The 25,391-nt window shown below is 43.5% G+C and overlaps 1 protein-coding gene across 1 annotated transcript in view; it reads left to right on the top strand.

Annotated features, from left to right (window-relative positions):
- Positions 1–2,972: 2,972 nt before the first annotated feature.
- Positions 2,973–25,391, top strand: part of LOC134210132 (uncharacterized) — a 47,405-nt gene continuing 24,986 nt past the window's right edge. The window contains exon 1 of the mRNA XM_062686157.1: positions 2,973–4,458. Coding sequence (XP_062542141.1) covers positions 2,973–4,458 — 1,486 coding nt within the window. The remainder of the gene's footprint in view (positions 4,459–25,391) is intronic.

Genomic DNA, 25,391 nt, shown 5'->3' with positions numbered 1-25,391 from the left:
TTTTTTTTTACCGCCACTAAAGGAGCAGTGTACCCATAGTGGTGCAAGCAATATTTGGTAATAGCTGATGCTAAATGATATCTATCTCATTTTTGTTAGCAAATTTATTAGTTTATTTATTGACTAAGATAATAAAGCAGTAAATTTCCCATAATAATCAATTTTTAAAAAATATTTTCTTTTGTAGATCTACTAATACCTCCACTATTGGTACCGTTACCCTAGGACGTTGAAATACCAGGTTCTTTCCTTTTGTAATGTTCAGTTACCGCTCAGCTTCTGAGACGAGCAAACGTATTTTCGATTGCGCTCTCCGAAAGTCAAGCGATTAAATCCAGTGGTTTATTTTTCACCCGTCCGTGCCGCGTCGCGCTTTAGTGATCCGCGATGAGGCGTGAAAATACTTTTCGTATAGATTACTCGCGCTTCCCTGTGAAGCCGTCTTTTGAGAAGGTGCATAGCTTCTGCAACACAGTTTTAGGACTGAAGAAAGAAGATGTTGTGAGATTCCAGTGTCACCGCGGTGAACAATGTGCGTTCGTCAAGGTTAAAGACCTGACGCTCGCACAAAATATCGTGGACGAACACGACGAAAATATGAAGTGGACATTGCGGGGAAGAAACACAAGTTGCCAATAACGATGGAAGATGGAAGTGTTGAAGTGAAGGTGCACGATTTGCCGGAAAACGTTTCCGAAGAGAAGATCATCGAGTTTCTCAGTGCGTTCGGTGAAGTAATTTCGTTGCGAGAGTTGACGTGGGGTGGTGGCTTTGAGGTGGGATTCCGCTCGGCATATGGTCGCGCGTGGGTCACGATCGATGGCCAGCAGGCAAACATCGTCTACAAGGGGCAGATTTCTTCATGCAAACACTGCAAAGAGCAAGTCCACAGAACAAGAAACTGCTGGTCCATAAGAGCCAAGTCATCGTGACGAAACAAGCTGGGCCACGATCACAACCGAAGAAGACGAGCGGCGCGAAACCTTCGATCGTCAAACCGGCTGAACAGCGTGCTGTCGCTCCACCACCAACATCGCTGGAGACTTTTCCCGAGCTGCCTAAGCCAGCGAGTCAGACCGAACCGTCTGGCTCAACAACAATAATATCAACCAGCCAACCACCGAGCAACGCACGAATGATGTCCCCAAGCCCGCTACTGCACCTGCAAAGCGCGCGCAGCTCATCGTCGTCGTCACTGCAAACACAAACATACGGCGCTGACGTAGTCTTGGTCGACTTGTTTAAAAAACCTGCGACTCGATCCCAAAGCCGAACCGCCGGCAACGAAACAGATGAGTCGTCAACTTCCACAAGAAGCGGGCGAAGCCGAGGGCGTCCACCCGGCAAAAAACAACGTTGTGACGACGGTGACGACGAGCAGGGTGTGGATTCTCTTCCATAAATGGCTCTTACGTCGTACAACCTCGGATCCATCAACATCGGCACAATCACGAACCCCACGAAGCTCAACGCGCTCCGAACCTTTATCAGCAGTCAAAGCCTCGATATCGTGTGTCTACAAGAAGTTGAGAACGAACAGCTTTCCTTGCCTGGCTTTGTTGTTTTCGCAAATGTAGACCATACGAGGAGAGGCACAGCTGTTGCGGTGAAGGAGCACATCCAGGTCACTCACGTGGAGAAGAGTCTGGATAGCCGATTGATCGCACTGCGAGTGCACGACACGACCATTTGCAACGTTTACGCTCCCTCCGGCACTGCGCAGCGAGCGGCCAGGGAAGATTTTTTCAACGGCACGCTGGCGTACTACCTCCGTCACCACACCACAAACGTCATCCTCGCTGGCGATTTCAACTGCGTACTGCGTGCATGCGACTCGTCCAGCCCGAATACAAGTCCATCCCTAAAGCTGCCGTCCAACAGCTGCAGCTACACGATGCATGGGAGAAGCTATGCCCACGTGATGCAGGCTACACATACATCAATCGGAATGCGCGATCTCGACTTGATCGTATTTACGTTAGTCGGGGACTACGTGACAAATTGCAGTCTGCTTTTACCCACGTCTGCTGCTTTACAGACCATAAAGCGATAACGGTAAGACTCTGTCTCCCCCCTCTTGGACACGAGCCCGGGCGTGGTTTCTGGGCCATTAGACCGCATCTCCTTACCGAAGAAAACGTTGCCGAGTTCCAATATAAGTGGCAATACTGGACTAGACAACGTAGAAACTACGAGTCATGGATGGATTGGTGGCTGTCGTACGCTAAGTCCAAGATCAAATCTTTTTTCAAGTGGAAATCTCGAGCCTTCTACGAGGAATTTCACGACGCGCATCAGCACCTTTATGCGCAACTACGACTAGCGTACGACGGCTACTATCAGCAACCACAATTGATAACCACCATCAACCGTCTGAAAGGGGAAATGTTGGCCCTACAACGCAACTTCTCGTACATGTTTATGAGAATTAACGAGGCGCACGTAGCAGGGGAGCCAATGTCAAGGAAAGACGTAGGAAGAAAACGTTAATTACGCAACTGCAGACAGAAAAAGAAATTGTCGTCGAGCCTCAGGCAATCGAGGAGAATCTATTTGATTTCTTTTCGAACCTCTACTCGGAACAAGCAGCACAAAACGACGGCAATAACAACAACGGGAACGATTTTGCATGCGAAAGTGTTATCCCACCAGATGATCCGTCGAACGAAGCGTGCATGGAGGAGATAACAACAGCAGAAATCCTGTATGCAATCAGAGCGAGCGCACCCAAACGGTCTCCCGGTGCCGATGGAATCCCGAGAGAATTCTATCTCCGCATGTTCGACGTCATTCACCGTGAGCTGAACTTGCTTCTCAATGAAGCACTCACTGGTAATGTTCCCCATGCCTTCGTGGAGGGCATCATCGTACTAATAAAGAAAAAAGGAGGTGATAACACGGCCCGAGCGTACCGGCCCATATCGCTGCTCAACAGCGATTACAAACTGTTCTCTCGCATCCTAAAAAACCGGATGGAACGCGTTATGCAGATCCATCACATTCTGAGCAACGGACAGAAATGTTCGAATTCAGAACGCAACATCTTTCAGGCCACTCTTGCTCTGAAAGATCGGATTGCCAGTCTCCGTCACCACCGACGTGCCGGTAAGCTAATCAGCTTCGATCTGGAGAACGCCTTCGATCGGGTGCGGCATTCGTTTCTGTTCGACACCATGCGGTCGCTCGGTTTCAACGTGGAACTTATCTCTCTGCTCTCGCGCATTGCCAGTCGGTCCACATCCCGGCTGCTCATCAATGGACACCTTTCTCGGTCGTTCGAGATCGCACGGTCGGTGCGACAAGGGGATCCATTGTCCATGCATCTATTTGTTTTGTATCTCCATCCACTGGTAAGCAGACTAGAGCAAGCGTGTGGGGAGGATCTGCTTGTGGCATATGCGGACGACATCAGCGTCGTCGTCACAACGGAGGCACGGATAGAAATGATCCGTGAAATATTCAACCGATTCTCTGTTGCAGCCGGCGCAAAATTAAATTTGCGCAAAACAATTGCAATAAATGTCGGATACTGCGAAGGCAACACAATCGATACCCAGTGGCTGCAAACGGCAAACGTAGTCAAAATTCTGGGTATCACTTTCGCAAATTCGATTCGATTGATGACGACGCTGAACTGGAACGTGCTGGTGGGTAAATTTTCTCAACAAATGTGGTTGCAGTCTCATCGTACGCTGACGCTGCACCAGAAGATAATAATGCTGAACACCTTCGGCACTTCCAAATTGTGGTACCTCTCGTCGGTGCTGCCTCCACTAGGAATACACACGGCGAAGATAACAGCGACGATGGGGACGTTCCTGTGGAGAGGAATAGTCGCTCGCGTGCCGATCATGCAGTTGACCAGGAAAAGGGAGCATGGTGGTTTGAACCTACACATTCCCGCCATTAAAAGTCGTAGTCTGGCCACGAACAGACATCTGAAAGAGATTGATTCCCTTCCGTACTATAGATCCCTCCTCTTCCCCGCTGATCCTCGCCCTGCAATTCCAATAGATCATCCCGACATCAGAATAATCCTTACATGCTTATCCCAAATCCCCCAACAAATTCAACAAAACTCCTCCGCCGTGCAAATCCACCAACATTTTGTTCAACAAACGGAACGGCCTAAGGTGGAACAAAACAGTCCGATGATCGACTGGCCACGCGCATGGCAAAACATCGCCGTCAAACAGCTGTCTTCAGCCCATCGTTCACAAATGTACTTATTTGTAAATGGAAAAATCGAACATCGGAAGCTACTATACACAATGCAGCGAGTAGCAAATGATAACTGCACCCATTGCGGGAACCAACAACAAGAAACGCTCCAACACAAATTTTGCTCTTGTGCTCGTGTCGGCCCGGCGTGGACGGTCCTACAGCAGAGACTAACCGGGCTAATGGATGGATGGAGAAGACTCTCATTCGAAGATTTAGCGAGACCTGCACTGGCAGGTATCAACAAACGAAAACGAGTAGCGATCCTACGAATGTTTATTAATTACATCAGTTTTGTTAATTTAAGTAACGGTGTTGTAGATGTAAATTCATTGAACTTTCACTTGGACGTTAATTTTTAAATTTGTAAACTCTTTTAACTGTTAATGAACTGACAAATAAACAGAATTTTAAACCACAGAAAAAAAAAAAAAAAAAAAAAAAGAAAAAAAAAAAAAAAATGTTGACAACAGTACTTCTGTGGAAGTACTTTCCGTATTAACTTAGTATGTAGTAATAGTTTGATATTTGCTCAGCTCCTTTTACGCAGAATAGCTTTCTAGCAATATACCACCACCCTCTGGCAAAAGCCACGAACAGAATTACAAAACATGATATGGACTTGATTGATGTAAGAGATATTATAACAGGCAATAATATCAAAAATCTGTACCGAAATATCATTTAAACATCCAGATATGCTATGGATAAGAACAAACTAATGGCACATGATATTGATCACTTCTTTCAAATATCATAACTTGATCTCCTCATGATATTTTAGTGCAAAATATTGATATTGTCGTTTGATCTTTTATCTCTTATATCAATTACGATTATTACGGAATTACGATCGGAAAATCACCTTCCATGAATTTTTCACATCGATCGTCGGAAAACCTTGAAAAGCTGGCAACAGAAATGAATAAATCGGTAATTGGGTAATTGTATTCAATTCGCCCGCAGGTGTCGAAGCGTCCATGGTTCAAAAAATTGATTATGCGACGAGACTTCATTCGAACCATGTGTCGTCTAATGTCCAATCACTACACTTTAAATTCAGTCTTATTATCAGGCTTGAACTTGCTTTAAAGACGTTCTCAAAAGTGGACTTACTCTTGTAGCGGTCTTCAAGAGGTTATCATGTAGTTCTTAGTTTAATTGCTAGTCTTGAAAAAATACTCTCCAAAACTACTAATAGAGTATGATAAAACTTGAAATGTTACTTGGGTGTGGTCCATCCAATCAGCAGTTACTACTTACGTTTTTGCTTTCGCTACAAAAGACACACTCTCACATACATTTGCACCAATAAATCAAGTCTGTTCTACCAGATCTCTCCAGACGCGGCATCTCATCAGGATTTACCCTATAATACTTATAATTATGAGGAAATAAAAAAATAATCATCACATTTTCATGAAAACGTGGATTTTCCTTAATTCTCTTCAATTTTTGCTAAAAATCGGTTATACAAATGACGAAACTCAGTGAAACAAATGGCTGCGATGCTCAACAATGTTAAATATTGTATATTTATCAAAAATCAGCATTGAAAAATTGCTGAAAAGTCAGCAGAAAAGTTACTGAGTTTCTCGACAATAAACGAAATTTGCGAAATTTATAATTGCCGAGCACTCAGCATTTTTTTCCGGGATTCAGCAAAAAAAGTGAGTACGTACAGGTATCCAGGTGCTGATTCTGTCTACATTTTTCAAAAAGCCCAGCGTGTACCAACGCTTCCTGTTGAATGACTAGATACAGAAACGTACAGTCCATCCACAACATGGGGTGAAGGAGCAAGGCAGCATGACATTGAGAAAATTGATGTCAACAAGTTATTTTTCTGCTCACACTTTTCCATATTTTATTGTTCTCCAGCAATAACGTTTACCATCTCCGCAAAGTCGCGACTAGTCGTTGCGGAAACCGGCGCGCGCTGCATTAGTTTCCAAATGGGATGGCACCCGGTGCGGTGCGGTGGGGTAACAAGCGTGAGCTTTGCCCTGGGGAAAATCGTTTCCATTTGTTCGCGAACACCACTCACTCGTACAGTAGCACAATGAGTTTTATGTGGAGCGGTGATAGCTGATGGCAACGGGGGACCGTATATATTGGTGAGAAAATGAAAAACTGGCTCCCCGTTTTGATCGATGGGGATGATGCTTCACTCGCGGAAAAATATTATTCACATTCAATTTATTACTTTGTGGCTTAGATGACATTGGCACGGAAGTATCTACGCTTTAAAATAAGGATAATAATCTGGCGTGCTCGTCAGTTTCCGCTTGCTACATGCACCCAATTGCTTTTGTGTCACAATTGGTAATTGGAATTTCAAACATAAATTATAAAGAAGTTAACATTGAATGTATGCTTTGAATTGAATCCTAACTGCAGTAATTGCCAATATTTTTTTTGCTCAAGTTATCAAGTTAATTAATCACCAACATCTAGTTTGCATCGGCCTACCACCCAAAGTACTTGTGCTATAAATAACAAACCGGTGTTGTTGGTCAAACAGAGCTTATTGAAGTTTAATTTGGTAAAACATTATAAATGACTACAGCGCCACTAGCATTCTAGTACTTATGCTTCTACTGGTAAAACTCAATCAGTTCAAGGTTTCCCCTTCAGTGCGTGGAAAAATTCACCAGAATTAGATTTACCTGGTCCACGTGGAGAAGGACTTCTTAATCATGGCGACTTTTATAGGGCGAGTTGCTGGTTAAACATCATCTATGAGTTGGAGCAGTACCGCCCGAAGATACGCGACGTAATCTTGACAGCAGCTGTCTAGTTTTTGTTCATAGGATGAAAATTTTCCACATGAAATCCTGCTGTGGCAAATGAGCTAGGGCACATTTCACAATGAGTTACCAGTCGATGGACGAATGAGTCGACACCATTGTGCCACCCGTAGTGCCAATTTAGGGAAACTACGGAGACGAAGCGTCCGCTGAGCAACTTACCGCATTCCTGTACTTCTCGAAGGAAATCACGAGGCTCACTTTGAACTTACTTAAAAGGCTGTGAAACTGTCGCACAAAAGATAAACAATTCAAAGCCGCTTCCTAGGTATTGGACTTTCATGTGAAATATGGGCCCTGATGATTCTTAAGTTGAAACACTTGAAAAAATGAGCTCTTTGAATTCCCCTACGAAAAGGACATCAACACCGCCATCATTATAGTGACGCGCCACTAGTCGGAAGGTAGCCGGAAATTCATTCAGGAGTTTCGATTTATACGGCTCGATCGATTCTGCTGCGGAGAATAAGGCTTGGTCATCTCTTCATGTTACAACACCAAATGTCAGTTGCTGGAACACTATTGTGGCGGTCTACTGTGCGGAAAAACCAACAATCGGAATGAAATGGTAGTAGCACTCCGAAATGATCTCATCAACCTGAGATGATGGCGTGGCTGGTGCCGGCGACCGCAATGCAAAGCACGAAGCTTGAGTTTCCGCAATCAGAACGGAACAGTTCTTCAAGAAAACTTGGTCATTCGGCGTATATCAAAAACGACATACGTGCAATGCACAACCTCGTAAACGAGACGAATCTATGAAAGAAGGTAGATAGATAAAATATCGAGAGGACAAAAGATCGAAATGGCCAAAAAGTCGAAAGGGATAAAAGGACAAAAGGTCGATGAAGAGCAAGTTGATAACAAGTTAAATGTATTCGACCTTGTGTTCATTTCGACGTTTTGTCTTTTCGACTTATTGTCCCGTACCTTTTGTCCTTTTCGACCATTTGTCCCTTCGACCTTTTGTCTTTTGGCCTTTTGCACGTTCGACCTTTTGTCCCTAACCCAAGCGGGACGGACTCTTGCCTTGACAAAACAGGAAAGCGCTGTACCTCGTTCATCTCGAACATGGATCTACCTCGCTGAAGGGCTTGAAGACGTCACACACTGCTTGAATTGTTTCCAGTCAACTGAGGCATGGCTCTCCGCTGCAAAGAGTGTTGGGAAAATCACAGCACTGACGAGTGCGACTGGATTTTTGAATGGGACTTTCTCTTCTTCTTCTTATTGGCATTACATCCCCCACTGGGGCATTGCCGCCTCGCTGCTTAGTGTTCAATCAGCACTTCCACAGTTATTAACTGCGAGGTTTCCAAGCCAAGTTACCACTTTTGCATTAGTATATCATGCGGCTAATACGATGATACTTTTAAGTCCAGGGAAGTCGCGACAATTTCCAAACTAAAAAATGCCTACACCAGCACTGGAAATCGAATCCACGGTTTTACTTTATCGCTGCGCATCTTACCGCTAGGCTAAGGAGGGTTCCTATAAATACTTGATCTGGACTGGACCAAGGACTGTCCGAAACGTGCCAAACTTCCGTTTATCCTGACTTGCTTTAGCTTAGCTTTAGCTTAGCTTTAGCTTAGCTTTAGCTTAGCTTTAGCTTTAGCCTTCCCAGCGCAGGCTTTTAGTTTAGCAGGCACCTTAGCTTTAGCTTATTTTTAGGCTTAGCAGAGCTTTTATTTAGCTTTTAGCGAGGCTGAGCTTAGCTGAGCTTGCTTTTACAGGCAGGCTTAGCTTTTAGCGCAAACTTTTTAGCTGAGCTTTAGGCTGAGCCTTAGCTGAGCTTTTTAGCTTAGCGGGCTTAGCCCTTTAGGCTGAGCTTGTCTGTTCCCACAGCTCTGTTCGAGCTGAGCCGGGCTGAGCGAGGCTGAGCAGGCTGTTCCAGCCCGAGCTGAGCAGGCTGAGCTGACGGCTGAGTTCCAAATTCCCCATCTGAGCCAGGCGGAGTTCCCAGGCTGAGCAGGCTGAGCCCAAAATCTGAGCCCAGGCTTTAAGGCTGAGGCTGGGCACCCGCAGGCTGAGCGGGTTCCACCCTGTTCTGGCACCTGAGCGGGCTCCACCCCACCAGGCCAGGCCCTGGGCCTGAGCCAGGCAGGCTGGGCAGGCCAGTTCAGGCTGGGCTGAGGCAGGCTCCAAAATCTGGTGGGGCTGAGCCAGGCAGGTGTTCCCTGTCTGAGCTGAGCTGGGGCACGGGCAGGTGCTCTGAGCCCCACCCAGCTGGCTTCAATCTGACAGCTTCCCACAGGCTGAAGCCAAGCTGAGGCAGCTCCTGTCTTGTTCTGTTCAAGCACGGGCAGGTTCTGTTCTGTTCAGCAGGCTGACGGCTGAGCCCCACAGCACTGAGGCTGAGCGACTCCCAGGCTGGCTCACCCCACTCCCACCTGGCTTACTGAGCGAGCTGGACAGCCTCCCCCACCACCTGGAGTTCCCTGGCACTGGCCAAACCCAGCCCTGTTCCAGCTGACCAGCTGTGGTCCGGGCCTGGTCTGTTCCCAGGCCCACGGGCAGGCTGCCCAGCCCCAGTTGAGCATGAGCCCATCGACTGTTACCCAGGCAGGCACTGAGCCAGGCTGTGCCCAGTCTGCAGGCAGAGCTGTCCTGTTCAGAGCTGAGCCTGGGCCAGCTGAGCCCCACCGAGGCGGGGCGCAGGCGAGCGTCTGAGCTTCCTGTTCCAGCCTGAACTGTTCAGGCAGTGTTGAGCCCCCACGGTGGCTGAGTTCGCGAGCGACCTGCGAGCAGACAGGCCCACTCGACCCAGAGCTGGCAGAGCCAGGCCTGTTCAGGGGGGAGGCGAGGCAGGGCCAGGCTGGCCCCTTGAGGCTGGAGCCCAGGCTGAGCAGGCTGTTCCCACCCCAGGCTCCCAGCCCTGTCTGAGCCCCTGAGCTCCTCCGGCTGGTTCGAGCCCCGAGGCTGGGCAATTCCCAGGCTCCCACGGGCAGCTGAGCAGGCCCCAGGCCTGGTCGAGCTGGGAGGCAGGCCCCAGGCGGAGGCCAGCGAGGCTGAGCTGAGCCTCAGGCAGGCAGGCTGCCAACGGGCGGGCAGCCTCAGCCTCCCTGAGACGGGCTCAGCTCCCACCTCAGCTCCCAGCAGGCAGGCAGGCCTCAGGCCCGGCAGCTGAGCTGAGACTCCCCAGGCCTGGGCTGAGGCACGGGCTGAGCCATCCCAGACCAGTGGCCCTGGGGCATGCTCCAGCCTGAGCTGTTCTGGTTCTGAGCCCTGAAGCTTGCCCGAGCCAGGCTGAACAGGCTGAGCCCCACTCCAGGCAGGCCCTTTGAGCAGGCAGCCCAGGCACTGAGGCTGTCCCTGAGCTGGGCAGGCAGGCAGCCCAGGCTGAGGCTGAGCTGAGCAGCTGACTGACTGGCTGTTCAGCGGAGCTCCTGGGGCAGGCTGAGCCCAGGCTGGGGCAGGCTGGGTTCCAGACTGCAACTGGAGCCGGAGCTGACGGGCGGACTGACTGGACAGCTTTTGACCCAGGCCCTGTTGTAACCAGGCTTTGCCTCCACCTGCCCCACCATGCCCCAGTCTGCCCGCTGAAGCCCCGCTAGCTTAGCTTTAGCTGACGACCCTGTCTGCAGCTGTTCAAGCATCTTTAACCTGTTCCCAGCTTAACGGGCACCCCCAACTTAACTGGCTTCTTTAGACGCTGACCTGTACCCCAGGGCAGCTTTAGCTTAGCCACCAACTCCCACCCCGACGGCTTTAATTCAGAGGCTGAGCCCCAGCCTTTAGCCCCTGCTTCCACCCCAGGCTCGGCTGAACACAACTTAACTCTGTTGAGCCACTCTTTAGCTCAACTTTAACTTAGCTTTAGCTCCAGCTTTAACAACTGGTTAACAGCTTTAGCTTAACACAGCCTCACTTAGGCTGAGCGGGCACAACAACTCAGCCTCCAGGGCTTAACTTTAGCTGGAGCTTTAAGCAACTTAAACAGCTTTTGGCAACTTTGGCTTAGCTTTGCTTAGCTTTTGTGGCTTTTGCTTAGCTTTTGCTTAGCTTTTGCTTAGCTTTTGCTTAGCTTTTGCTTAGCTTTAGCTTAGCTCTGTTTTCAAATCTGCGTATTATTATGATATTGATGTTGTGCACAGATGTACCATTATTATTATTTATTTATTCAGACTAAGGCCGAAGTGGCCTGTGCGGTATATAAGAGTCTTCTCCATTCAGCTCGGCCCATGGCTACCCGACTAGAAGAGCATAACAGAAACTGAACACAATTTTAACGTATTGTGATATTTATAACTTATTTTGATACAATTTTGTTCTCAGTAGCCATTATCTTTCAAATGTTGTAACAAGATTATATCATAATATGATTTGAAAAATGCTTAACACCGAATTGCCTAACAGTAGGCAATTAAATAGATGTAGCAAAGTCTCCCAGCCATAGATATCACAACGCTGATATAATTTGAGAAGGTTGCCTTATTTGTAATGTTAGTTTCATGTTCTCGAAAAATATTCTTGTTTGAACAAAAACAAAAATTTCTGATTGTTTATCACAATCTGGATACCTATCACAACCTGTAAAAATTCCAACGGCACAGAAACAATATATTTTGTATCTGATTCTGTTATAAATTTCTATCAAAATATGTTATTTTTATGATAAAGTTGTAACAAAATTTGATAGTTTTTTTTCCCAGTAGTGTAGTTTTTGATAGAAATTTAGATATTTTAACAGCATCCTGCACCATGTTTCTATCAAATTTTGTTATAAAAATTTAGTATAACATAATAACATAGGTTGACATAATTTCCCGACTAGAAGGTCATATCAAAATTATATCATCATATGTTATTATGTTATACAAAAATTGTATAACAAAATTTGTTAGAAATATGGTGCAGGATGTTGTTAAAATATCTAAATTTCTATCAAAAATTACATTACTCGAAACAAAAAACTATCAAATTTTGTTACAATTTTATCATAAAAATAACATATTTTGTTAGAAATTTATAGCAGAATCAGATACAAAATATATTGTTTACTGTGCATTTACAGGTCGTGATAGTTCTCCAGATTGTGATCGACATTCAGAAAAAATAGTTTTTTTTCTGAACAAGAACATGAAACTAAGAACATTACAAATTAGAAAACTTTTGCAAATTATATCATTGTTTGCTATATCTATGGCAGGAGACTTTGCTACATCTATTTTAATTGCCTACTGTTGGGCAATTCGGTATAAGGCATTTTTTAAATCTTATTATGTTAAAATCCTGTTACAACATTTGAAAGATAATGGCTACTGAGCATGAGCATGAGCATTATGACCGCACATTTCGTAGTTGCTACTCCGTGATACAGAGAACACAATGAATGGGGCTTGGGATTAGCTACCCATTCTCAATGTACACGTTTCGGGAGCTCAAATATTTAAAGTCAATAACGGCGCCGGCCACGTCCTTACGGTCATATAAGAATGGAAGGATTGTTAGTCCGCCGCTCGTTGCTACTAGAGACCGAGTATACCTCTGCATCTCCACATTTGAAAGATAATGGCTACTAAGAACAAAATAAGTTATAAAGATCACAATATGTTAAAATTGTGTTAAGTTTTAGTTATGCTCTTCTAGTCGGGTTTGATATGATCTTCTAGTCGGATACACGTTGCCAACCACGCAGTCTACGGAGGGTCCACAAGTCATCTTCTACCTGATCGATCCACCTTGCCCGCTGCGCACCTCGCCTTCTTGTACCCGTCGGATCGTTGTCGAGAGCCATTTTCACCGGGTTACTGTCCGACATTCTGGTTACGTGCCCGGCCCACCGCAGTCGTCCGATTTTCGCGGCGTGAACGATGGATGCCCGACTAGAAGGTCATATCAAAATTATATCAACCTATGTTATTATGTTATACTAAATTTTTATAACAAATTTTGTTAGAAACGTGGTGCAGGATGTTGTTAAAATATCTAAATTTCTATCAAAAATCACACTACTGGAAACAAAAAACTATCAAATTTTGTTACAATTTATCATAAAAATAACATATTTTGTTAGAAATTTATAACAGAATCAGATACAAAAATATTGTTTCTGTGCAGTTGCACATTTTTACAGTTCGTGATAGGTCTCCAGATTGTGATCAACAATACAAAACTTTTGTTTTTGTCTGAACAAGAATATTTTTCGAGAACATGAAACTAACAACATTATAAATAAGGCAACCTTTGCAAATTATATCAGCGTTGTGATATCTATATGGCTGGAAGACTTTGCTACATCTATTTTAATTGCCTACTGTTGGGCAATTCGGTGTTAAGCATTTTTTAAATCATATTATGATAAAATCCTGTTACAACATTTGAAAGATAATGGCCACTAAGAACAAAATTGTATCAAAATAAGTTATAAATATCACAATATGTTAATATTGTGTTCAGTTTCTGTTATGCTCTTCTAGTCGGGTGGTTCTCCCAACAGCTGATGCAACTCGTGGTTCATTCGCCTCCTCCACGTACCGTCCGCCATCTGCACCCCACCATAGATGGTACGCAGCACTTTCCTTTCGAAAACTCCGAGTGCGCGTTGGTCCTCCACGAGCATCGTCCAGGTCTCGTGTCCGTAGAGGACTACCGGTCTAATGAGCGTTTTGTAGATTGTCAGTTTGGTACGGCGGCGAACTCTATTCGATCGGAGCGTCTTGCGGAGTCCAAAGTATGTACGATTTTCAGCCACTATACGTCTCCGTATTTCTCTGCTGGTATCGTTATCGGCGGTCACCAGTGAGCCCAAGAACACGAATTCTTCTACCACCTCGATTTCGTCACCACCGATACCAACTCGCGGTGGGTGGCTCACATCGTCTTCTCTTGATCCTCTTCCTATCATGTACTTCGTCTTCGACGTGTTGATGACTAGTACGATCCGCTTCGCTTCCCTCTTCAGTCTGATGTAGACTTCCTCCATCTTCTCAAAGTTACGTGCCATAATATCTATATCGTCGGCGAAGCCAAATAGCTGGACGGACTTATTGAAATCTGTACCACTCGTGTTAATCCCTGCTCTTCGTATTACCCCTTCCAAAGCGATGTTGAATAGCAGACACGAAAGACCATCACCTTGCCGTAACCCTCTGCGGGTTCGAAGGGACTCGAGAATGCCCCTGAAACTCGAACTACGCACATCACCCGATTCATCGTCGCTTTGATCAACCGTGTCAGTTTATCCGGAAATCCGTGTTCGTGCATTAGCTGCCATAGCTGGTCCCGATCGATTGTATCATATGCGGCTTTGAAGTCGATGAATAGATGATGTGTGGGCACGTTGTATTCGCGGCATTTCTGCAGTACTTGGCGAATGGCGAACACCTATCCCGTGGTGGAGCGTTCGCCCATAGAACCTGCCTGGTACTGGCCTACGAGCTCTCTTGCAATTGGTGCTATTATCGACGGCATACAATTTGGGAGAGTACCTTGTAGGCGGCGTTCAGCAATGTGATTGCGCGGTAGTTGCTACAATCCAGCTTATCGCCCTTTTTGTAGATGGGACACACGACACCTTCCATCCACTCCTGTGGCAAAACTTCCTCACGCTCACACCTCACGCTCGTTCGTAAGAAGGTTCCCGTTTATGTCCTTACACATATCAGGCTGTGGCACGTGGCCCTTACGTGAACGGTTCAACTTCTCATAGAACTTTCGTGTGTTATTAGCTCGGTACAGTTGCTCCGTCTCTTCACGGTCTCGATCTTCCTGCTGACGCTTTTTCCTCCGGAAAATCGAGTTTTGTCTGTTCCGCGCCTGTTTATATCGTGCCTCGTTCGCCCTCGTGCGGTGTTGCAGCAATCTCGCCCATGCTACATTCTTCTCTTCTACTAACTGCTCACATTCGCCGTCATACCAGTCGTTTCTCTGATCCGGGGGCACCGTGCCAAGTGCAGCGGTTGCGGTGCTACCAATGGCGGATCGAATATCTCTCCAGCCATCTTCTTCCGTTGGGAGTGTCACTTCCAGCTGCTGCGCGTATCCTTGGGCTAGTCTGCCGTCTTGTAGCCGTCCAATATTAAGCCGCGGCGTTCGACTTCGATGCGTGTTGTACACCGCCGAGAGTTTTGAGCGCAGGCATACTGCAACGAGGTAGTGGTCGGATTCAATATTCGCACTGCGGTAAGTGCGGACGTTCGTGATGTCGGAGAAGAATTTACGGTCGATTAGAACGTGGTCGATTTGGTTTTCCGTTTCTTGGTTAGGTGATCTCCATGTGGCCTTGTGGATATTTTTGCGGGGAAAGAAGGTGCTTCGGACTACCATTCCGCGGGAGGCTGCGAAGTTTATGCATCGTTGGCCGTTGGCATTCGATACGGTGTGCAGACTATCCGGTTCGATGACCGGTCTATACATTTCCTCCCTTCCTACCTGCCCGTTCATGTCACCGATGACGTTTTTGACGTCCCGCAGTGGGCATCCATCGTATGTCTGCTCCAGCTGCGCATAGAACGCTTCTTTCTCGTCGTCAGATCTCCCTTCGTGTGGGCAGTGCACGTTGATGATGCTATAGTTGAAGAAACGGCCTCTTATCCTCAGCTTGCACATCTTTGCGTTGATTGGCTGCCACCCAATCACGCGTTGGCGCATCTTTCCCAGCACTATGAAGCCGGTTCCCAGCTCGTTGGTGGTAGCTTTGGTAGAAGGTAGCCGCCCGATGCCCGCTTTTCCACACTTTCTGTCCTGTCCAGCAAACCTCTTGCAGCGCCACGACGTCGAAGTTGCGGGGATGTAATTCATCGTAGATCATCCTGTCGCAACCTGCGAAACCTAGCGACTTGCAGTTCCATGTTCCAAGCTTCCAATCGTGATCCGTTATTCGTCGCCTAGGTCTTTGCCGATTATATCGAGTCGCAATATCTCTTATATTGTTCGTAATTATTGGTTTTCCAGGCGGCTTATTGGGTCTGCGCAAACCTCCTGTCTCGCCGGAGGGCCATCGTGTCAGGGCTGTTTAGCGTCCCACCTAACACCAGGACTTGGGCTTGTGCGCTTTGAGCGGCACACGGTCGCTTTGGCGGAGCCTACTTGCGGATACATGCAGCTTTTTATAGAGGTTTAACAGGGCCCACTGTCAAACCCCACCACATCCTAGGCAGGCGCCACAACTCGCAGATGGCCTGGGGAGGGATCGTCAAGCCTTTGGACATAGTCCCTGCTGCCCCCGCACATATGTACCATGATATTTAAATAATTCGGATGTTTTGGAATGTTTGGATTGAGAGGCGATGTTTCTTCTTTTTCAATGGCTCTACATTCCAGCTGGAACTTGTCCTGATTTTTGTTTTATTAGCATTTCAACAGTTATTTATTCAAAGTTTTTTCTATGCTTACCGTTGTATGAGTATGTATGTTTCTTGAGTGCAAATAAGTGCACTGGATGGATGCCCAGGGAACCGAGAATATGTTCCATATTATTTTACACTCATTATGGGAAGTCAAGACTCAATTAGACCGTAAAATTTCATCCCAGAAAAATCTTTTAACGAATATCTCCCACAAAAAAATCGAAGAAATTTGAATTCTCGTTTTCTTCCACACTTTCGTTGGAAATCCAAAATAAGAATTTTTTTAAAATCTTTTTGAGAATTGATTCTCCCACCCGGTTGATTCAGTCTAGGGTTCATGTCACCAAAGATTTTTAAATACAAGATAGCCCACTCCCGATTATCCCATACAAGTTGCTGGCGATTAACTTTTCTATAGTACAGCGCCAACTGGTGATTCAAAGTCTAACTTTGACTTTTTACTGTACTTTGATAAACGACAGAATCAAGAAACAACATGTTGACATTATTGACCAGTGTTGTAAAATGTCATTTGCAATATTTTTCATAATTTTCCCAGAACTTTTTTCAGTAGTTACCCGATCAGGAATCCATAACAAAATTATAACTCAATTCTATCAATGGTTGTTATTTAAAACAACGTATGTTATAATTAGATAATTCGATAAAAATGTGTCTTCTGCCAGTTTTATTTCATATCAAAATTATAACAACATTAGTTATGTATATTTACACAAAATAATTGCCTACATGTTTTGATATTGGAAAAAAGCGGAGGTAATCACCTCCAGTATAACTTGAATCAATGTTCGATGTTAATAGCTAGTACAAAGTTAATTGCCTACATTATGGATGGAAATCCAGCTTTGTAGCGTACCACATTTTTATACGTGATGTAGGCAATTACCATGAAAGTAGATTTTTGTACCTCCTAATCCTATCAACGGTTGTTATAATGTTGAAATGAAGGTAACAACCTCTGATATAATTATGTTACGGCTAGAGGGAATTTTGATATAATATTTGTTATTTTAACAACTAACCAGCCAATTTTATAACACATTTTGTTACATTATTCTTCTGAAATAAATAACTCCCCTTGTTATAATTTTGTAATGCATTCTTGATCGGGTAGCTATCAACTATCAAGTATGGCGAACTTATAGCGCTTAAATGTGGCTACAACTTTGTCTAACAAGAAATTGCTGTAAATATGCAATCTGGGGCGTGGGAGGTAAAATGTCATTCAAATGACATTATGTCAAATGACACGTGACATTTTGGAGAGATTTCACTCTCTAGTCTCAGATGTTATATTTAGAGTAATGTACCTTTGGACAAAAATATAGCACTACTCAAGCGTTATGCGTGCATCTAAAATTTTGAAGTGAATTTGGCTTCCGAAGAAAATTATGAACAAATTAGTCAAATGACATGTAGATGACATTTTACAAGCCTGATTGACAGAACTCATGTAAAGATTAAGAATATTCTTTTCTCCGTCATGGTACGTAGTTTTTTTTGTCTTTATTAGCGAGACTTTCAGCCCTAGGCTGGCTCGTCTCGTATTGGTAAGTAGTTAATATTATTCAATATCTGACGGTATATAATGATTTAGTGTGGTTATTAGAGTGGGGCATCATGGTTGCAACAACTGAAAGTTTTCGGACGTCTTGCAGCACGACTCGTGTTTGCATGTTGCATGAGTCAGCTTTTTAGCTGCTAAATTTATTAAATTATTATTTAGAATTTAATGTAAAATTTCATCACTATAACTAACATTTCTAGTCCAATTTTTAGTGTGTTCAGTGTCAACCGTCATCTATTTTACTTAGGATCAACAATTAGCTTTAGAATTTAATTAAATAGATTTGAGAAAAATATGTTTGCTTTTTTACTTCTGGAGGTTTCAGTTTATCGTAAGCCAAGTGGCTTATTGTGTTAAAGTATAACCCGAAGGATGCCGAAAAACTTTGCTTAAGAAGGTACGTTGCTAGAATGCCCACAAAAAAAGTTATAACCCTTCAAATATTGCTTGTTCAAATCATTAGCATTACAATTGAGCAATTCGCACAAATTCGTAGGTGGTACAAGATTATTGTATGAGAGTAGCATCACTTTCATCCGTTACCAAAGATATTGATTTGGGACTACTATTTCACTATCTTTCAGATCGAAGGAATGCACTCTCCAATAGTCGAGATGTGTTCGGGCCACGTCCTTGCGAATACTGAGGAAGGGGAAGGATGCTTAGTTGGACACTTACTTAAGATAGGTGCCACAGGAGGTTTTGGGATTGTGTGGAAGGTTATAACATTAGGAATCGTTTTGGTAGAACTTGAAACACAGAAAGAATCAAGATAGAAATACATAGCAGGAAAGGAACGAGCCTGGAATTGAACACACGACCTCCTGGTTATAAGACAGAAGCAGTAGCCACTAGACCACCGAGCTCGTCATAAGATTGCTTGTTCAAATCATATGCAAAAATCGATTATTCTGACAGCACTGCCGAACTAATGGACCAATAATTTAACTGAATGTTATTCCAAAATTATTGATCCTATGGGGCTGGGATTCTGATTAGAGTTATTTGGAATCATTTCTTAATGTTGAAATCGGGTCAAAAATGAAGAAGGGTTTTTCCCACAAACAACCATAGGTAGGTAGCCTGAAAGTGCTGGCAGGAACTATGATTACTTCCATATAGTTTGAACAATCATTCTTCGAAGCGTTATAACATTTAGACGTTCCAGAAACGTGCCTTCTTCAGCAAAGTGTTTCGGCAGCTTTCAGACTATATGCTAAAGTTATGAGTCAGGTACCATCAATTAAATACGTCACGCCAAAATTGGCGATTTTCAACCCACCCCACTCCCCCCTTTGTCACACTTTTTGTATTAAACCTCTTAAATTTTTGTATGGGTCGTCACGCTACTCGAAACCCCCCTCCCCTCTCGAAGCGTGACGTACTTTGTGAATGGCCCCTCACGTTATTGGCGATAAATTGAAGCCGTTAGGGGCAAAAATGTTAAAAGTTACGATTTCCCATACTAATCTCCATATAAATTTGAAACGCGATGCGGAAAGCGAGGAGGCAACCAATCGAGCTCATATTTTGCACAGTTAATCAGGGTCTCAAAACGATTCAGAAAAACCTTGATCTCACTTGATTGGATGAAGTTTGCGTTTTTTCATACAACTGCACCCCACTCTAGTGGTTACGAATTGTCTCACACTCAAATTCTATTTTCTGATTCACTCCACATAAAACACTCCACATAAACTGGTAGAAGCAATGTATTATGCGTTATTATTTCTTCGTAAATGTGTTCAAATCTACGAATAAAGAGACAATAAATAAATTTAAACAATTGAACTAGGACAAATCTTACGGAAAAACAAGCCACACCTCACACCATAAAGCCATGAACTCTTCAAGATAATAAGATGACAATAATGACTTGACTGGAAGACAGAAAAACAAAACTGCCAGTATTTTTCAATGATTATTATTTTCTGAAAAAAAAATTAAGCTCTTTTGGTGGAATGTCCCCACCTGTCATGAGTCGTGCTTAGTACTATTTCATTTAATTTCACAATGCCGTAATATTTTTTTTTCAAGAAAATTTTCGCTCTTCTGTTCAGCAAAAACTAGTAATTGACCAGCATTTGTCTACCTGTCTATTTGCAGTACGATTCTTCTGCTACTTTTTAAATATTATTCCTGTGCAAATTTTATTTGAAAGTTTTGCTTGATGATTTTCCAGAATATTCTATATTCCATATGAGCATGAGCATGAGCATTATGACCGTACAATTCGTAGTTGCTACTCTGTGATTGACTGGAACTTGTGAAATTGCACAGAGAACCATGTGAATGGAGCATAGGATATGCTATCCATTCTCAATGTACACGTTTCAGAAGCTCACGTATTTAAAGTCAATAACGGCGCCGGTCACGTCCTTACGGTCATATAGGAAAGGAAGGATTGTTAGTTCGACTCTCGTTGCCACTAGAGACCGAGAACACCTCTGCATCTCCACGATTGTCACGGGATGTAGTATTGTGTTAGTTGCAAAGGATATTTTATCTGGATTCACTTCGGTAAGTGATGCGATCTAAGGGAGGGGATTATATGAAATGCAAATAAAAACGCGGACCGTTCAGATCAAAACAAAACATCTCGAATCACGCGACCGTTTTTCTTGCTATTCGGAATACGATCAATCGTGAAATCAACACAGAACTATTTCTCGACGACCAAAACACTTACCATAACGCACTGTACATACTTGCTCAAATCACAAGAGAAAACACACACTGAACTGATTAGCTTTATTACCGGCCGCGCAATGCAGAACACAATATTTCGGCAGATCGCGCGATTGTTCTGCTGTCCGAAACAAGGGAAAAAACACACTCTCTCCACACACTCTCCACTCTTCCCTATTTTCATAAATTTAAGATATTGAAATACTGCCACTTACTTTTAAAAAATGGGAAATGACTGCATAAATATAAATATCAGCATAAAGTGTTCTCCATGCGTGCCAACTACCATTCCCATCCATCCACATGAATTCCCAAGCCAATTCCAATCCACCGGTCGGGCAGCCCAGCCGCTCATTAATGAAAAACCAACCGAGGAAAATTAAAAGCGTTGGAAATTATCGGAAATGACAGTTTTTTCAAGCGCACACGCTCCTTCCCCCTCCCAACCGGAAAGAGCCGATCAGGCTTAATCAGCCGGGCTTCGTCGTCGTCGGCGTGGTTGTCAGCTAAAGCCCGGATTCCGATGATACACTCATTCAATTTGCATACGCAAGCCGCCCTCTCCTGGCGAGGAAATTAATGAATATTAATTCCCTTTAATGCGGGAGCAAAATCACTGTGACGCGTGCTGCCAGAAGGGCACCATGGACGGCCATTACGCCGCCACCGCTACCGAGTGGACTCCGGCCTTGGGGCTAGCGCAACGCCGGTGTGGACGTCGTGCGACGCTAACAAATAGGTTCCAATAAACGGAATGTGCGAGGGTGCGCTGGATTTATTAAAAATGGTGGCATTTTTCATCATGATTAATTTGTGTCTTTGATGAAGTGACAATGAGAGATTTGTCAACTTTTTTGGAATGGGACGTTTTAATATGTTGGTTCAATATGATACGTTGTGGGTTTCGAGCTATTTATGTGAAATATTGCAATTAATTGCACAATTTATTAATATACGGATAGAGGCAGAATGTGTCGATTGACAGATGCATATCATAATTATTCCAACTTCATTCTTAGATAAATCGATAAAAACTGCAAAATAATGCTGATCTGATATTACCTACTAAGTGATGAAACAACCTGTTTGCTAAGGCAGGATTTTCTTTCAAACATTTCGCGATTGCGCCCAGGGATAAAACCTAAACTTACCCGAGGTTTAGACTGAAACAAGGGAATAAGGTTTCACAATCAAAGGCAAAAGTATGAATGAAGAATTATGTGGATGGACAAAGAAATATCAACCTGCGTTTTTATTTTCATCATAGCCTCTAATGCCAATAAAAGAGACACTTTTTTGCCAAACTCATCCGTATCAAATTGTAAGCTCAGAAACGTTCTGAAGTGGAGGTTTAGCAAATGGACGTCGATTTCGTTGATTTTAGCCCCTACGACCATGGACAGAAATACTCTATCAGTATAAACATGAGTTGCCTATTTTCTACATATTAGCCACAATACCCCGGTTGGGATGCGATGTTAGTAAAAATAGGTTTAGTTGACGTTTAGAACGAGCCATAACTTATTGAAATACATTTTCAATCTGTGATGTAACCAAGGATACCTGTCGTAAGACTAGTTTAATACTATTCCATTTAATTCCAAAACGATATGATCACTACAGATACGTATTTCAACCTCAACTGTAAAGCTGCCTGGTCGATCGAAAAAAATAAAGGCCGAGTTGAAATCGAAAAAAAGTCTTACGTTAAACTTTAAGTAAGAATCTGTAAAGATTACAACTTGGTGGATTTGAATGCAATAGCAAAAAACTCACCTCATGACAGGAGAAAACATTCCACTAAAAGAGCTTAATAATTTTCGTTCACAATAATTGGCCATATCGAACTTCGAAAGAAGACAGATCATACTTTCTTCGAACGCATTCTTCTCCGATGACACAATTCATTCCGTTCGTTGCTAAAGATAAGTTGTTAGCTGAAGAAAGAGGCTCTGAATAGAACGTTTGCTGAAAGAATTCCACCACGTATAAAGCGTTCGTGTATATCTGCAGAAAAATATGAAACAGCGCCAGATTCCAAGCCATGTTTGTTGGCGCACCATTGCCATCCACATGGGACACGTGTGACAAGATCCAAAACATCCTCCGTTGTAGAACAGGAGGTGGTACAGTCAGTGACTTGTTCGCGTAGGTATTCTCTCGTGCTTGTGCTCTCCCCTCGCTTTTGGCGACGGGTTCATCAAGTTCCTTTGAAGCCGGATTTAGGGTCGGCTTATCATGGGTAGATTTATTTAAAAGTGACTTTGGTGACGGCGAAACAGATTTTGCGATGTTTGCAGATTTGCTGGGCTTATGGATGTATGTTTTGCACGCAAGCTGCTCCGGCAGAGTCGCGAAGCCACGTCTGCTTACGGATTTTACAGGGGATCAAAATGGAATCAAATTGTTCTGCGGAACTCGCTCGAACGTATGAGATGAAATATAATAGGATTCTCCAATCCGATGTTCGCTGTAATACTCTATCTCGCTGCTAACCATTGACAGCCTAACAAATGACTCTGCCGGCAAGGATCCACAGTTGCTTGAGTAAATTTATTCAAACTGTCAATCACGGCATTTACAATTACTTCTAATGAATATCGCTATTGGTGTTTCGGTTAGCCAGCCTGTCGGATTCATTATTATTCTGACGCAAATTAATGGAGTTTTGGAGAAAAAATCGAGAACACAGACGCATCAGTTATGGAGGGATATTAGGTCAATATTCATCTCTAACTAGTCGAAACGGGATGTAATTTATCACCAAATTGCATTGCATAATAAACGATAAACATAATTCAACTTCGAAGGATTAATCTCAAAATCTGAATTTGCGATCTATAATGATGATGATATACATCCTAAACTGTTCAAATATCAGATAATTATTCAAAGCGTGCTAATTCACAACACGTTTCATGGCGGTAAATTCATACAATGATGGACAACACCAAAATATTAAACCTTCTCGTACCTACTGAAACCAGTTAGTGTTAGTTGTACGCAACGCACTACGCAATTGATTATTTGTCTGCCATTTCGCCTTTGATGGTTAAAAATACCTACATAGGATAACGGATCATTTGGGCAATACCCCCTATTCCCATCCGCAAAGCTTATTCCTCGGGTTTATTACGAACGGGGGTGAAAAATTCATTTTCTGTGCAAAACGTAAACAAACTCGCTGGCTCTCCCATACTAAAATCCAAGATGGCTAAATCGTGAATTTGGAAGATTGGAAAACCTATAGATGAATATACTATCTTGGTTTCAATAGTCAAATGGACGCAACAAAGATTTTTTGAAATAATCAAGAAAGCATTTTTGATATGATCACTACTAGTGCAGTTACTAGGATGGTGGGTGATGGTAGGACAGATTAACCTTTGCATCCCCAACCTCTTTTGTGCATCAACATTTTGGTGATGTATTTGCTCTAAATCATTCAATTTTTGACCGATTTGTTTGAATTTTTTAGACATGAACCAGAAATTATCAAAGTCGGGTGGCCATTTAGGACATTTTTGACTTTTATGTTTGTTATTCGTACCAATACCCGAGCAGGAGAAATTGGCTCAATAATACCTAATTGTGTTATTGATACTATACTTTGTTATGAACTAGCCCTGCATAAGAGGTAAAATACCAAAGTGAGAATACCAAAAATGAATATGCACAATAGTTAAGCCATAACATACTCAGTTATTAAATTATATTTCAATATCAAATGCATAACCAATTATTATTCGTTTGGTATTGAAATACCTAAGCATGTTATGCCTCAAGGATTCTGCATATAACTTTTTGGTATTATTTTTTGGTATTTTACCTCTTATGCAAGGCTACTTCATACCAATTTCTGTTATTGAGGTCGTAGCTCCTGCTCGGGTATCGAACCCAGCCACCCTCAGCATAGTCTTGCTTTGTAGCCGCGCGTCTTACCTCACGGCTAAAGAGGCGTGCTGAGTTATGATCTCGCGAAACATGCGCTTGGAACCGTTGGGATTGAGTAAGATCTCCCATCAGGGCCACTTGTCGTTAGATTATTAATAAAAGAAATCGGAGTAGGAATTGAACTGAGTTAGCTAGATGCCAAATGTTTGAGAGGGAAAAGGACAAAACCACTGATCAACTCGAAGAGTAATCGAGAACCGATTACTGAAAAGATCGTCTCTCGATTTCCGGTACGAATGCCTAATCTAAGTTTGCGACCTATCTGAGCAGACAGGCGTAGCAGGCGCGACGCGATGAAGAGGAGAAGCGAATTGAAAGAGAGCCGGTAAAGAAGAGAAGGCAAGCAGAAATCCAACTGTAAGTGAGCCCAACAAATGATTCAAGCACGACAAATGTTTTGGTTTGTGTGAAGGTAGCTATACTGTTTGAAAAGGCCGTTAGTAGTGAGAAGAAATTCGCACAGTTAGTTTTAGATAGTAGAGCATAAGGAAGGAGAAACCAAATAGAGAAATATGTAAATAATGTGGGTACTCGATTAAAAATAGTTCCTGTTAATAAATGTGATGCTAAAGTTTTCTCGTTTCTCTAAATGTAATTGTTATAATTCAGCCGATGAAGTACCGTAATTAAATGCACTGGTCGTAAGAGGTTTTTCACGTTTCGTTCGTTTCCTTTTGATGTAGTTTTGTTGAATGGTTGTTACTCCAAGTCGGACTGCTTGGGAATATCAGTCCTCCATTTTTGTCCTGAAGCGTGTCAGGGTTTGTGTTGGGAAGAACTTTTCCGGTGATGAAACTGGTCGACTAAGTGCACTCGTAATCGGTAGGAAGTTAGGTT

Source organism: Armigeres subalbatus, chromosome 2, assembly GCF_024139115.2.
Source record: "Armigeres subalbatus isolate Guangzhou_Male chromosome 2, GZ_Asu_2, whole genome shotgun sequence".
Taxonomy (NCBI): Eukaryota; Metazoa; Arthropoda; class Insecta; order Diptera; family Culicidae; genus Armigeres; species Armigeres subalbatus.
This window is presented reverse-complemented; position numbering and strand designations above follow the sequence as displayed.